General features: G+C 47.5%; 1 protein-coding gene across 1 annotated transcript in view; it reads right to left on the bottom strand.

The window, feature by feature from the left end:
* The window catches only part of LOC147698454 (serine/threonine-protein kinase Nek5-like), a 235630-nt gene that overhangs the window by 18171 nt on the left and 201435 nt on the right, over nucleotides 1-16024 (bottom strand). The window contains exon 11 of the mRNA XM_086936243.1: nucleotides 10368-10496. Coding sequence (XP_086792369.1) covers nucleotides 10368-10496 — 129 coding nt within the window. The remainder of the gene's footprint in view (nucleotides 1-10367; nucleotides 10497-16024) is intronic.

Here is a 16024-nt window from a genome sequence, read left to right as displayed (position 1 = left end):
CATCGGGTAGCAGCCATCTCTGATGCTCTGACAGTTCAACCCAACAACCATTCGCATCCAATCTACCCTTACTTTCTCTCCATTCATTCACCTCTTCCTCTGTGGTCTCGGATTGAATAGACTTCACACTTTCAATTGTGTCTTCACACATACCAACATCACCAATCCATCTCGCAGGGCCTGCAACATACATTCGACTCATCACATTCCTTGCAGTTTCTTTCGCAACTTCATCCGCAAATGCATTCCCACGACCAACATCATCTTGAATCTTTTTGTGTGCACTGCATTTCACAATTGCAACTTGTAGTGGCAAGGTCAGTGACTCGAGAAGCTCATTTACTAACTGACCATGCTGGATCTTTGCACCATGCGATGTCAGGAACCCACGTTCACGCCACAATCGTCCAAAACTGTGAGCCACGCCAAAGGCGTATTGGCTGTCTGTGTACACATTCACTCGTTTTCCTTTTGCCAACACACATGCTCTTGTAAGTGCGATCAACTCTGCTGCTTGCGCAGAATTGTGTGGGATACGTGCAGCTTCAACAATTGTGTGTAATGTTGTCACAGCATATGGGGCAGTCGTATCACCATTCGGCAACTTGAAACATGAACCATCAACCCATAAAGCATCATTACATTCAGGAAGAGGAGTGTCCTGCAAGTCTACTCTCCCTTTTGTCTCTTCTTCTGTCCTAAAACAGCAGTCATGTTGTTCAACCTCATCTGTCTCTGCTGGAATGGGCAATAACGTGGCTGGGTTGAGTGTATCACACCTCTTTATGTGAACATGGCTCGCTAACAGTGTCAGCTCATAGCTTGACAATTGAGCACTAGTTAAGTGCTGTGTCCTTGTTCTGTTTAACAAAATGTCTACTGCATGTGGGACCATAACGATCAGTGTATTATTCATTACTAACCCAGCAGACTGTCGAATACACACAGCTGCTGCAGCAGTGGCTCTCAAGCAACTTGGTAATGCCTTAGCTACGGGATCTAAAGTCGCTGAAAAGTACGCGCATGGACGCTGTTTGTCCCCAAAAGACTGTGTCAGAACTGATAATGCACAACCTTCCCTCTCGTGGACATACAACGAAAAAGGCTTACTGTAGTCGGGGGTACCCAACACAGGAGCCGAACATAATGCATCACGCAATTCGTGAAAGCTTTTCTGACAATCTTCAGACCATGGAATGGGTTTCGGTGTGTCCTTGCAAGTTAAAGCCTCCAAAGGTTTGGCCAACAAGGAGAAATTCGGTATCCATTGCCTGCAATATGATGTAATGCCCAAGAAAGCACGCACTTCTCTCTGTGTCCGTGGGACACTCAATTTTGCAAATGCCTGTATTCTCTCTGGGGTTAACTTCCTTCCCTCCTTCGATAAGATGTGACCTGAGTAGGTCACTTCTTGTCGACAAAATTGCAGTTTTGAAAGAGAGACTTTGTGCTTCATATCACATAAATGACGCAACAATGACAAAGAGGCTTGCCTGCAAGTCTCCTCAGTATCTGCAGCGACCAGCAAATCATCAACATACTGAATAAGTGTCGCACCATCAGGTAGAACAATCTTGTCAAGCTGCGATTTCAGAGCCTGACTGAATATCGATGGACTCTCACAGTAGCCCTGAGGAGCGCGTTTGAAGCGGAAACTTCGGCTTCCTAAATTGAAGCCAAAAATATCTCTGCTCTCCTCAGCAATAGGGATGCTGAAGAAAGCGTTCTTCAAGTCAATCACAGTGAACCAAGTGGCTGAAGCTGGAATCATAGTCAATAAGGCAGTAATGTCTGGAACAACGGGGAACTGTGGCACAACAATCTTATTCACTTCTCTAAGATCAATCACGAACCTATAGACAGGTGGCTGGGAAGGGTCAGTATGCTTTAAAACCGGCAGAACTGGACTGTTACATACGTTCCCTGTTGTCTCTTCAATGACATCTTTCTCAATCAGATCGTAAATGATCGCTAACAACGCCTTTTCCCCTTCGGTAGAGATCCTGTATTGGGGAATGCTTGGCAACCTGACATTTGCTTTCAATGTTATAACATATGGCGCTATTTCCAAGAGACCCACATCATTGGATCCATTAGCCCAAAGTATATCTGGAAGTGAAGACAATTCTGTTGGAATATTCTCCCTTGACAAATACATTGGAGAAGCCACTTTCTTACCTAGGGTAAGTTGTACTCCCGAAGGAGAACAGTACAAAGTCGCATGTAGTCTCTTTAACAGATCCAGTCCCAGCAAATTTTCACCACAACCTGTTGTAAGAATGAGGGGTGCTTCTAATTCACATGGCCCAACAGAAAGGGAGATAGGACTAGAAATCGGGTTCCTAACCGGGGCGCCAGAAAAACCTACAGAAACGTTCATTTCGCCAGACAAAGGTGCGCCAGGAAGTTTTGAGTGCATCATAGAACTTTTTGTAGCACCAGTATCCAGCAGAAAAGGCTCTGACACACCTGATGTAATCACCTCAACATAAGGTCCATTCTGATCTACTGGAACTGAAACAACTCCCTCTCTTTGTCCATGGCTGTCCTAGCAATCATTATCCTCATTCTCGTTTTCTGCATAGTAGTCGTCAGCATAGTACTGAGCTGTCCTAGAAGACGCATTATTCTGTTGGTCAAAGCTGTTCATGGAATTCTGAGGCGGAAAAGAAGGAGCATTCTGGGGGAAATTTACACGACCCCTACCTCTAGGGGCCTGCTGAAAATCTCTACCTCTTGCGCCAGAAACACCATTCAAACGTCGCAACAGAGCCGGACAACTATTCTTGAAATGACCCTCTTCCTTGCAATACGCACACTGATTCGGACCATATTGTAAATGCCGTTGAGAAGACTCGTTTCTTTGTGAGTCCCTCGAATACTGCTGTGGTTGCTGATAATCGTGCTGGCTATTATTATGAGGTGGATAAGCTTGCTGCAGAAGGACTTTAGTTTTCAATTCCTTAGTCTTTTTGTCTGCTTTCTCTAGCTCATCTTTGCGCCTATTTTCGTAGTACTGGGCTGTAGCTAAAATCTCCACAGATGTGGAAACAGCCCAAGCACTCTCTGAATCCTTCAACTTATTACACAGTTCAGGAAGCAAATTATGTACAAATTTGTCTACAAACAATCTCTGGCCACCCTCGGTAGCCATATCCTGACCACTATGATCAACGAAAGTCTCTTCAAACCTTGTGAAAAAATCAGACACATTCTCATCTTTCTTCTGTTTGCACGCAGACAACTTGTCCCAATTTGCACGCAATTCGGGCATTAAAGTCTTCATGTATGCAATAATTCTACCAGGAAGTTCTGCTACTAAAGGCTCAGGTTTAGCACCACCAACTTGTCTAGCATCAGCAGCGGCAATATTATCCCACGTATCACCTAACTCTCGATCATGATCTGCATGACAAATCTTTCCCCATAAAGGCTGTGGAACAACATTCGCAAACAACATGTCTACATCTGCCAGATTCATGATACAGGAACTGGCAGTTTGTGATAACTCCTTATAGTACCCTGCAGGATTTTTACGTGGATCGGGCAACGTCTGTTTGAGCGCTAACACTTCAGATCGTTTCCAGGGGACATGTACCCACACACGCTGAAAATGCGGGGGAATTGCTGGATTCGTGTTTGCATCACCTTCCCTCCAAACTGGAGGAACCTCTCTCATTGGATACTGTCGCGCCTTCTTCCTACCTGGCATGTCAAGATCAGAAAGTGATCTGGAACTGCTTCCCTTACTCCTATAAGACAACAACATGTCTATTGCTGGTTCGACATCAGTACCCACAATCATGCCTTCTCCAAACTTGAATCGCACACGGAATAATTTATTCAGATCGAGCTCTAGATCATTTCCCCTCAAATCTTCGTGGAGATATTCGCACATTTGTTCGAATACATATCTCTGTGTAGATGGTTCCCACTGACTGAAAACTTCCATGACAGACTGAATGTCATACTTCGCAGTATCAGTAACCCATTTAAGGGCTAACTCATTCAGTACTTCTCTCTCTTGGTAGTCAGGCAGTCGACTTCGCAACTGTCTACGTTCTGTCTTTGGGGTCGCGTTAGGCGACCCAAAGAAAGGCGAGAAGAGAACAGTATTTGCTACTCTCTGTCGAACAGAAGGAGAAGGTAATGGAATGGCAGAAACGCCAGAAAAGACAGGCTGATGTAAAGCAGAAGTTGAGGCAGTAGCAGAAACAGTATTAGGATAGGCAGTCGGAGCAGTAGGCAAAGTCGTAGAAAAGGTAGATGGAGTATGTAGCAAAGGCGGCGGCCCTTGAGAGGGCTGCGCCGGAGAAGTAGAAACCAGCTGAAGAGGAGCTGGTGTTTGTGGAAGAACTTGAGTTCGTGCGGCGGGGCGTGGTATAACAAAGCGTCGCGGGGGTGCATTAGCATCTTGTGCATAGGGGGTGGTGAGCTCAATAAGTGGGACATTAAAGGATCGCTATCAAGTTTCTCCGTTGATCCTTGTCCTCTACATGGCAGAACTGGGTAGCATTTATCTACTGCTAACTTCCTACTTCTAAGTGTTTGTTCACTCTCTTGCTCTTCCTCGTTATCCCTAAATGCAATGGCAGCTTGTACCATTGACATACCTCTTTTATTCTTCTTTGCTAATTTCATTTCCTTCTGTTTGGCTTCCTTGCGCCATATGCGAAAGGAGTCAAACATCGCCGGCCGGGCTTTCTTCTTGAAAAGTTTAACCTCTAGATTATCTAAAATCTCTGAGTCAAAACTACCATATTGTGGCCATTTTAAAACACCATCATTTCTGGTGTATCGGATCCATACTTCATTATATGTGATAGGGCCTACGCCGAGCTTCACGTAGAGCTCATATTTTGGAGTTCCAATTGGAGGAACCGGACACGAATCCTCTAATCGGGAGTCCCTACTACAACCAAGACAAAACAAGTTTCCAAGTCTGCTAAGACCAGGCATCGTCGCTCTCTAGTCTAGCTTCAAACTTCAAAGGATTATCGAATACGATATTCTCGTGAATACACGAGTCCCTTGGTTTTGGCGCTTGCGAGTTCCAAACAAAGCGTATTTTAAGGATACCAAAACTAAGAATCAAACTAAGGACTGGGAGACGCTCCACTTATACTTAACTGAAGTATCGATGATCGATGACGTCACTAGAAGACTCGTCTATCGTTTCGCTCCACCAAGCATCAATGGGTCCAAAACAGGCGATAGTCAGGGCAGAAGTCCTTCGTAGCCGTCGGGACGCGGGGAACCTCGCAGCAAAGACCTTCTGAACCACGTCGACATGCAGGGGTCGCTGAAATGGCTGGCCGTCCTCCGGAATTTTCACACGAAGCTCCTCACGAACATCTGGCTTGGACCGACACCGCTTGATACCGCCCCGAGTTGGGCGCCAAACTGAGGTACCGGGTTTTTAGAGACCCGGGGGTGCCAGGGGAAACACCCAGAGACCTCTTGATTCCTTCCTGTTTTGGACCACAGAAACACAGAGTCTTCTAGGTGATGTCAAGGATCGAGTTTTATTGGCTGCAACCAAGTAACAAGCGTCCTAGAAGTACAACAGCACGGTGTGTATATTCTCAGGAGACTGTTCGTTTTTACAGAGGCAGCCTTCTCTTTTTATACGCAATATTACACTCCAGGCAAAATTCTTGGTTTTACAATTCGACCATAAACATATTTTCACAATAAAGAAAGAGCAAAGTCATGATGGCAAGCCCATATTTTCGTTGTCCAGTTCGTGATAGATTACCTGGTCAGGCCCAGAACTTCCATCAGATATCGATGAAACCCCAATAAAATCGGGCACCTCCTCCTTGTAAAACTAGCCATAAAGAAGAAACAGGGACAGGTGTGTGTATGAAAAAGCGTGGTTTGTATGCGGTAAATGGTTTATGGCATGTTGTGCCTTGATGCTAATCTTGCTCGGCCACTGGGATGAGGACTGCCCGAACAGGTTCGGCTTGAGGCAGTGGAATCAGCTCGCCCAGGTCACAGAGGAGTCAGGAAAGGTGGACGTGTCCTTTCAGCTCGAATTTTGGCCTTAGTCAATTGACTATGTAAGGGCAACCACAAGATGGATGCCGCTCACAAAATGGAACCCAAAGGGTTCAAGACAGAAACTGTGATTTAAGGGTGATTCGTCACTCAATCGTGACGCAAATGCACAGGCATAACGTCCCAATCATTACCGGTCTGCCGATACCAAATTCGTCATGGTATGATGATATTTTTAACACGAGTGTTGGGCTTCGGTACCATATCATAGCAGGGTCCCGAATTCTCAGAACCACACCTGTTTGAAGATTTGGGTGATGATCAAGCACGATGGGGTGGGTTAAAGAGACAGAGAAGATAGCCTGCTGTGTTGAAATTATTGTTAGAGAAGCAGATGCAGTTGACCCAGGAGTACGAGAGGCTCACAAAATCCATAATATGAGGAACAGTATTTTGGGTTAATTACTGTTTTGGTTTGATACAAATGATGTTTTATAAGTCCCACATTTAGGGGCCCATTCTGATCTGGGTCGGAAAGCACTCCGACCGAGTCGGATCCGGGGTGATTTCTGACCGAAGCAGACTCCTGCAGTCCGACCGAGCAAGTACGATGCAGCCGTATGCTGTCGGACTTGGTTCGGTCGGTCTCCCATAGCAGTCAATGGGAGAAGGCCGTACAACACATACATGGGCTCCCATTGACTGAATGGGTATGTCGCGGACAAGTGCTCCCCCTACAGTGTGTAAGCGTCAGTGTCATCCGCACCGTACATGCCTGTGTTCGGGAGATGCATGGGTCTCCCCCTGTGTCCGAGTCGTAAGGCTGCGGGTAACTGGGGGTCCGGCGCGGACCCCCAAAGTCAACCTCCAGCGAGAAATATCGAGCCCAACGCTCCGACTCGATCCGGCTGTCCAAATCCAGCATCGTACTGGCTCGGTCGGACCCGAAACGATTCGGAAGGAGATTACGCACTTCTTCGCATTGTACTACGTCATCCGGACCCGTGCACGAACCAGACGGAAATTCAGCCTCCGAATCGGATCCGCTGATGCCGAACCCGATTCGGTGCCCTTCCGACCGAGATCGGAATCGTCCCCTTAGGGTGGATTATGAGCTACAGAAAAAGTACCCCTGAAGTGATCTCATAATCGTCGCAATCTCCCATGCACTCAGCCTTGTCCCTCTCCCTGCTCCAATCCTTCCCATAAAATTTCTGAGGCGGGGGCTCAACTTCAAAACAGTACACTTAGGAGGACTTAGGGCAAAAAGGTTTGAAGGCCTCTGGTATAGGCAGTAACAACTGCACTAAATACATAATAACACATACCTACAACAACAAAAATCACAGTAGTATGCGTTTATTAGGGTTGATCTATCACATAATGATTCTGCCTTTTGCTGCCATATCCACCTGTCATACCCTTTAAAGGAGGTGACTAGCATAATAGGATTTCTGACCAACCACACTGTAGGGTCGATGTAAGTGTGACATGCTTAGATTGTTGCAAACAGTGGTTCGCCTTCACTATCGATGCCTTGCGTGTCATTCATACAAGCAATGAACTAGCCTCTGAGTTCTAAAGCCCTGATTGCCTCGCTCAACAAATGGGAGCATGTCATTTTGGCCACTGCCTGTTTGATTGAGGGTAAAAGCTATGAAAGGCTGGCATTTTGTATACTAACCAGCAATGCCTTCTAAGTCCTAGCACCTGACTCAGTACTCCTTATATGCAATCTTCCTAGAGTGGCTCCAAAATAGGGCCAATGCCTTCTACTTTTTGCACATATGTTTAAACTCCAAGCAACTTTGAAAGTTCGGATGTCTTTAAAGGACAAGCATTGGCATAGCCAATAGGTCTCGCCTTTGGGACCTTATAAGTGTTTAGTTATCCAGCACAATATCCTTGGTGCAACAACCTCAAGTGTTGCATGGCTAAACACTTATAAGGTCCCAAAGGCGAGACCTATTGGCTATGCCAATGCTTGTTTTGAGTGAGTGGCTCATGCAGGTATGCCACTGTGAGGTAGAGATGCTACGAGTGCTTTTACAGGAGCCCCTGTGACATTGCGCCTCTTCAAAATGTATCTTGGGTCTGGTGTAATACTTCTAGCCCCTATTCCTGTCTTCTCGCACCCAATGCATCCTTAAATGTCCCATGTACAGCCGGCGTTGACACTCCTATTACTCCTGCCCTCCAGTGACACTTTACCCGTCACAGGTGGTGGTGGTGGTAGACGTGGTGGTGGACGTGGACATGGTGGGGGTGGACGTGGTGGACGTGGCGGTAGTGGACGTTATGGTGGTGGACGTGGTGGTGGTGGTGGTGGTGGACGTGGTGGTGGACGTGGTGGTGGACATGGTGGTGGTATACGTGGTGGTGGTGGAAGTGGTGGTGGTGGATGTGCTGGTGGTGGACCTGGTGGTGGTGGATGTGGTGGTGGACGTGGTGGTGGTGGTAGATATGGTGGTGGTGGACGTGGTGGTGGTGGATGTACTGGTGGACGTGGTGGTGGTGGTGGTGGTGGACGTGGTAGTGGTAGTGGACGTGGTGGTGGTAGTGGACGTGGTGGTGGGCGTGGTGGTGAAAGTGGTGGTGGTCGTGTTGAACGTGGTGGTGGTGGACGTGGTGGTGGACATGGTGGAGGATGACTATTGGGTAGGAGGGTGCTGGCAGATTGCAGAAGGAGAGGAGGATCTCGAAGGGGGCACATGGGAGAGCAGAAAGAGGCCGAATATTAGAAACAAGCCACAGCATTGATCTTGCTAATTTTTGAGAGGTGAAAGGGGTGTTCTGTACAGAAAGGCATTAAGGCGCTCTAGTAAATAAATAAATAAAACAAGCGCGGTACGCGAAAGTGAAAGCAACCGTGTTTGGAGCTGAAAGTGCACGCTGTGCTTAATGAGCCATGACAAGGGAGGAATGCCGTGCTCGCTCCCGCGGACCCTAGGCCAGGGCAGAGAGAAGGCGGACATGCACCTGCCTTTGGCCAATTGCGTGCTGTCTTTCTTAGAAAGACGCAGGCAAAGGCCGATAATGGGTGAAGAAAACAAAATTACACGCACAAGCGTTTGTTCCAAAGTTTAAAATCCTTACTTAGGGCCCGATGTAGGTGTCCATTTACCGACCGGTAACTGCCGATTTCGGCCGTTACCGACCGGTAAATGGACATTCCTGATGTAGGTGAGCCATTTTACCGATTCGGTAAATTTACCGAATCTGTAAATTTACCGAATCAGTAAAATACCGAATCGGTATTTTTACCGATTCGGTAATTTCCTAATGTAGGTGGGACTCTTCTGAGTCCCACAGGCCAGTCAGATTCGGTATTTTACCATCCAATCCTATTGGATGGTAAAATACCGAATACAGGTGTGCATGCACATGTGTGCATGCACACCAGTGCCATGTGACACACAGACATGCCCTTAGGGCATGTCTGTGTGCCACATGGCACACGTGCCTGAATTCAGGGTGCTAGAGGGTGTCAAAGTGACACCCCCTGCACCCTTGCAATATTCGGTATTTACCGATTCGGTAAATACCGAATCGGTAATGCCCATTGATTCCTATGGGCTTCAATGCCCATAGGAATCAATGGGCATTACCGATTCGGTATTTACCGAATCGGTAAATACCGATTCCTTCCGATTCGGTAATTTTTAAAATAATATTACCTACATCTGCCCTTCTCTTTTTTACCACTTCATAAATACTGATTCGGTATGATTCGGTATTTATGAAGTGGTAAAAAAGATTTACCTACATCGGGCCCCAGATGTCTCGCAGAGCAGCACACGCGCACTGGCTCAGGCGAGACCTAAAAAAGGGACTACATTTAGATAATATATTCTTTTAACATTCACAAACCCTTACCTTTTGCAAATGTCTTACCACCCTACACGGGAATCTGTAATTTCTCATTGCTTTGCAAACAGTTGTCAGAATCTAGGCTTCAAACATTTCCTTACGCTAGATTATTTTCCTGTTTACTAGCTCAAACTCTATCCCTAAACACATCCCTCATCATCACAATATCTCTATGCCCAAGCTTTAGCCTAAGCTTACCCCTGACCCCAAAGTGTACATCTTATCATAGAAGAATGGAAAAAGTACACTGGCAACATAAAATAACAGACAATAAACAACTACAGAGATGCTGAAAGAAATATTACAAGTTTACAGACTGAACTGGAGAAGGTGAAGACTGGTGGTGGTTACATTCTGTTATACATATTGGCGAATCACTGTATTTTACAGTCTTCAATTATTTTTAATGACTAAAAATTGTAATGATTTGTGACAGTGGGACCCTGTAGAAGACCCACTTCTATACTCTGTACCGATCACACAAATATTCATACCTGCGCCCAGAAGAATGGAGTCATTTGTTAGCTCTGCTTCTGCTAAAACATTAAGCAGAGTTCCTGGTGCTGCTTGATTCCACTGCTTCCTGTTTTCATGCCTCTCTGAGGCCACTATATTGTCTGCATCTGTTAGAAGACATGAATGGGTGAGTACATTTGGGATTGACCTATAGTAGCAAACGTAAGCAGCATTATGAATAAATTTGCGGCACACTGGTTGTCATCTGGTGCTGAACAGCTGGTTGTGCTTCCGTTTGTTTAATTTTTAACTTGGTTCCTGTAACCCTCAGAATATACCAAATATACCTGAGGCCAGAGAGCTTGGAACACCACACCTCAGCCTCCAATATTACATTCCTCCTTTACCCCAGTAAACAAAAACAGATAAAAATAGAACACTAGATTGAAACATGGAAAAACGTTAAAGACATCCCCGGGAGGAGCACAATGACAAACAAAAAGCCACTGCCAGTTCAGGCTAAAGGATACTGTCGGTCTTGGGTGGTAGCAGCTTGGGTCTGGTCCCCTATATTAATAGTCTATCACATAGTCTTTTAAATACTGGGATGGAGTGGGGTTCCTCCGTATATTGTACCGGAGCAGGCCGCTGTCATGTCCACCTTGCAGTGGTGTGGAGTCCTCAAGTGCCTCCTTCCGCCGCCGGCTGGGTGGCATGCGTTGTGGGTTCAGGATCTGCCAGGGGGCGCTCTGGGGGCGCTGGGCATTCAAAACAAAGAACGAATGGATCAGCTTCTTCTTCAGGGTCATCAGGGTTTCCAGCCAAATGCTCACCTGCTGGGTGAAAGTTCATGTCTCTTGGTTGCTCCCCAGGGTATCCATGGTACCATTTGAAACAAGAAACATTCGACATCTGGTCCCCTGGATCCTCAGAACTCATCATGGGTGACGTTAGAAAGGGAGTCTGAACTTGCTCTCTGGGTGCCTATCTCTCGTTAGCACCCAGTCCCAACGCTAATACTTGGAGTCTTGACTCGCCTGCGCTGTAACACGCAGCGGTTCTGTTCTTGTCAGGAGTGTGCTTGGCTGCTCGGATCCGAGGTCTTTTTCCTATTTCGGATGGTGCGGGGTTGCATTCCCGACCCTTTATCCAAAACGGGATACTGGGTGTTACCCCTGTGGTGGTGTGAGGGCTCAAGCGATAGTCTGTCAGAAATGCGTTGAAGGTCTTTTCGATGCACTGCTGCTCCGTCTGTGGAATGTTTTGGTGATAGTCCTCATGAATCTCTCGACCTCTCCATTAGCTTGAGGCCAACAAGGGGTGATCTTCCAGTGCTTGGTCCTTCGGGACAGAAGACAGTTGGGATGGCCCTGACCATTGAAGAGGTCCCATTATCAGTGCAGAGTTCCCTTAAGTGGTCATGATGTTCTCCAGTTTTGGAAAAGTCTCTCCCACAGAGGTTGTCTTTACAATCTCCACCTCTGGGTATTTGAAGAAATCATCTATGACGACTAACAAATGCCGCGCTGGGGGCTGCCGAAGTCTGCACTGGCACATTGCCACAGAACGTCTGGAATGTGTTCAGTGACAATAGGTGGCGGAGAGTCCGGCCTTCCAGTGGCTTGGCATAGTCTACTTGTCTGACTGTGTGTTCAACTTGATCGTCCCGACCAGGAAACCACAATTTGCAGTGCAGCCTGTTTTTAGTTTTGATGTCCCCTTGGTGGGATCCGTGGGCAAGGTCCACCATCTGTTGGGTTAGGCAGCGGCTGGCAGGTACAACGAGCTGGCCATCTTAGCAGACACCCATCTGCCTTGGCATTGAGATCATCTTGTACGATATGCAGGGAGATTAACGTACTCTGGGTTTCCATCTTGTTCTGGAATAGTTCTGTGGTGATGGCATTCCACTTTCCTGACCTGGTCACTGCTAAGGCCTGCTGGATGCAGTAGCCTGTTTTGGTGGCCTCTATGATATAGGTTAAGGATCTATGAATTGGTCGCAAATGTTCCACAACCATCCCTACATATTCCTCCGCATCAGTAGCTTCCTGCTCTTCATGAGGTGTGGTTGGTCATCGGTGTCTCGAAAGGTTGTCGGCGGGGTTATGGGTGCTGGGTTTATACTCCACTGAGAAGTGGTATTCTTTTAGCTGGAGCATCCATTTCTCAATTTCTGTCCCTCAAACAGTGGATCAGTGGTTTGTGATCAGTGCTAGCTGTGAACGGGTTGCTATTTATAGGTGAATGTGAAAATTTCGACACCCCCAATGGATCGAAAGGGCCTCTTATTCCATAATGGCTCGGTAGGGGTCAACATGCTGCTGGCGTATACGATGGGGGCCCACTCCACGCATTATTATTTTTGAGACAAAACTGCTCCTGGGCCGGTAGTGCTGGCGTCTACTACCATCTGGGTGTCATTGTTTGGATCAAAATAGGCAAGTGTGGTGTTCTCTGACAGTGCCTGCTTGGTGGCTTGAAAATATAGCTCTTATTTGGTCCCCCAGTGCCATGGGGTCAATGCCTTCGCGAGGTCCCGCAGCGGACCGGTGAGTTGGGTGAGGTTCGGCATGAAAAGACCGCAATAGGTGACCATGGCCTCTGATAACAGTGACTGTGGTCAGTGCTGGTGCCAAATGAATGTCGCTGACTTTGACCGGGTCAGAGGGCAACTCCTTTGGCAGAGAAGCAGTAGCCAAAGAAATATATCTCCTCCTTGAGGAACTCATATTTTTCCTTGTACAGGGTGAGCTAGCAGTCTTGGAGGCTTTTGAACACCATATTTACTCTGTGAAATTGTTCCTCCAGTGCGGGTGCGTGGACTAGAATGTTGTCACTGACATTTAAGACTCCCCGAAGACCATCCAGCACTCCCTTGATAATGTCCTAAAAACACCTCGGTGGCGCTGAAGATGTAGAAATTGAGACGCTTGTATCGCCTCAAACCAAGGTGTGCGGAGAATGTTGTCACATTCTGGGACTTAGGTGCTAGGAGAATATGATGGCAGCGGACCTCAGGTCCATCTTTGAGAACCGGCAAGAGCCGGGGAGTTCCCCTACGATGTCCATGGTCGGGGTTATGAGTCTTTATGGCTGTGTTACGAAGCCTCATGTCAACACATAGTCTTACTTCTCCAGGTTGTTTAGGTTTGCGAGCAACCACGATAGGTGAGACCCAAGGCGTCGTCACCTCTAGTTTCTGTAATTTGGTCTCTACTTTTGCCAAAGATGAAACGTCACCCGGTAGTGGTGCAGGGTGATGGGTGGTACTGAACGATTGCAGGTGGACTACTTGGTCTTTTAGGCAACCAATGCCTTGGAAGATGTGTTTGAACTCTCTGAGGAGAAAGCCCACTACGCTTGCATGTATCCCAAAGGCAAACTAGACTAGCCAGGTGTTCAGCCATCTGGCAACCGATGAGCATGTAAGACCAGCCTCTGGTGATGTATGCCTTTGCCGTTAGGGACTGTCCTTCATGTCTGATCTTAGTGATGAAGACGCCGGCAAGAGGAAGACATGTAGTGGTGCCAAAATCATACACTCTAGTGGTGGTGGGGCAGAGTGCCGGCAGAGAGGGCATCTTCTGGTGGAGAACTAGGGGCAGTAAGTTGATCGACGAGGGCCATGAGTGTCTGTACTTCTATTGTGACCTAGCAGCGGGGGACATGGTGGGTGAGGCTCAGACTCGGTTCAACTGCATGTATGACATGAACAGTCTTATCAGAGGTATCATCATCCACTTCGTTTGCGAACACGGACTCATTCTACACAGTTGGTTGCTTTGTTCTTGGGACCTTTCGGCAGGTGTTCTGAGCAGCGATAGTCTGTCAGAAATGCGATGAAGGGCTTTTCGATGCACTGCTGCTCCGTCTGTGCTATATGGAATGTTTTGGTGATAGTCCTCATGAATCTCTCGACCTCTCCATTAGCTTGAGGCCAACAAGGGGTGATCTTGCAGTGCTTGGTCCTTCGGGACAGAAGACAGTTGGGATGGCCCTGACCATTGAAGAGGTCCCATTATCAGTGCAGAGTTCCCTTATGTGGTCATGATGTTCTCCAGTTTTGGAAAAGTCTCTCCCACAGAGGTTGTCTTTACAATCTCCACCTCTGGGTATTTGAAGAAATCATCTATGACGACTAACAAATGCCCGCACTGGGGGCTGCCGAAGTCTGCACTGGCACAGTGCCACAGAACGTCTGGAATGTGTTCAGTGACAATAGGTGGCGGAGAGTCCGGCCTTCCAGTGGCTTGGCATAGTCTCATTGTCTGACTGTGTGTTCAACTTGATCGTCCCGACCAGGAAACCACAATTTGCAGTGCAGCCTGTTTTTAGTTTTGATTTCCCCTTGGTGGGATCCGTGGGCAAGGTCCACCATCCGTTGGGTTTGGCAGCAGCTGGCAGGTACAACGAGCTGGCCATCTTAGCAGACACCCATCTGCCTTGGCATTGAGATCATCTTGTACGATATGCAGGGAGATTAACGTACTCTGGGTTTCCATCTTGTTCTGGAATAGTTCTGTGGTGATGGCATTCCACTTTCCTGACCTGGTCACTGCTAAGGCCTGCTGGATGCAGTAGCCTGTTTTGGTGGCCTCTATGATATAGGTTAAGGATCTATGAATTGGTCGCAAATGTTCCACAACCATCCCTACATATTCCTCCGCATCAGTAGCTTCCTGCTCTTCATGAGGTGTGGTTGGTCATCGGTGTCTCGAAAGGTTGTCGGCGGGGTTATGGGTGCTGGGTCTATACTCCACTGAGAAGTGGTATTCTTTTAGCTGGAGCATCCATTTCTCAATTTCTGTCCCTCAAACAGTGGATCAGTGGTTTGTGATCAGTGCTAGCTGTGAACGGGTGGCTATTTATAGGTGAATGGGAAAATTTCGACACCCCCAATGGATCGAAAGGGCCTCTTATTCCATAATGGCTCGGTAGGGGTCAACATGCTGCTGGCGTATACGATGGGGGCCCACTCCACGCATTATTATTTTTGAGACAAAACTGCTCCTGGGCCGGTAGTGCTGGCGTCTACTACCAGCTGGGTGTCATTGTTTGGATCAAAATAGGCAAGTGTGGTGTTCTCTGACAGTGCCTGCTTGGTGTTTTGAAAATATAGCTCTTATTTGGTCCCCCAGTGCCATGGGGTCAATGCCTTCGCGAGGTCCCGCAGCGGACCGGTGAGTTGGGTGAGGTTCGGCATGAAAAGACCGCAATAGGTGACCATGGCCTCTGATAACAGTGACTGTGGTCAGTGCTGGTGCCAAATGAATGTCGCTGACTTTGACCGGGTCAGAGGGCAACTCCTTTGGCAGAGAAGCAGTAGCCAAAGAAATATATCTCCTCCTTGAGGAACTCATATTTTTCCTTGTACAGGGTGAGCCCACAGTCTTGGAGGCTTTTGAACACCATATTTACTCTGTGAAATTGTTCCTCCAGTGCGGGTGCTTGGACTAGAATGTTGTCACTGACATTTAAGACTCCCCGAAGACCATCCAGCACTCCCTTGATAATGTCCTAAAAACACCTCGGTGGCGCTGAAGATGTAGAAATTGAGACGCTTGTATCGCCTCAAACCAAGGTGTGCGGAGAATGTTGTCACATTCTGGGACTTAGGTGCTAGGAGAATATGATGGCAGCGGACCTCAGGTCCATCTTTGAGAACCGGCAAGAGCCGGGGAGTTCCCCTACG

This window comes from Lissotriton vulgaris, chromosome 8 (genome assembly GCF_964263255.1).
Source record: "Lissotriton vulgaris chromosome 8, aLisVul1.2, whole genome shotgun sequence".
Taxonomy (NCBI): domain Eukaryota; kingdom Metazoa; phylum Chordata; class Amphibia; order Caudata; family Salamandridae; genus Lissotriton; species Lissotriton vulgaris.
Note: the sequence above shows the minus strand (reverse complement) of the source record. Positions and strands in the feature narration are given on the sequence as shown.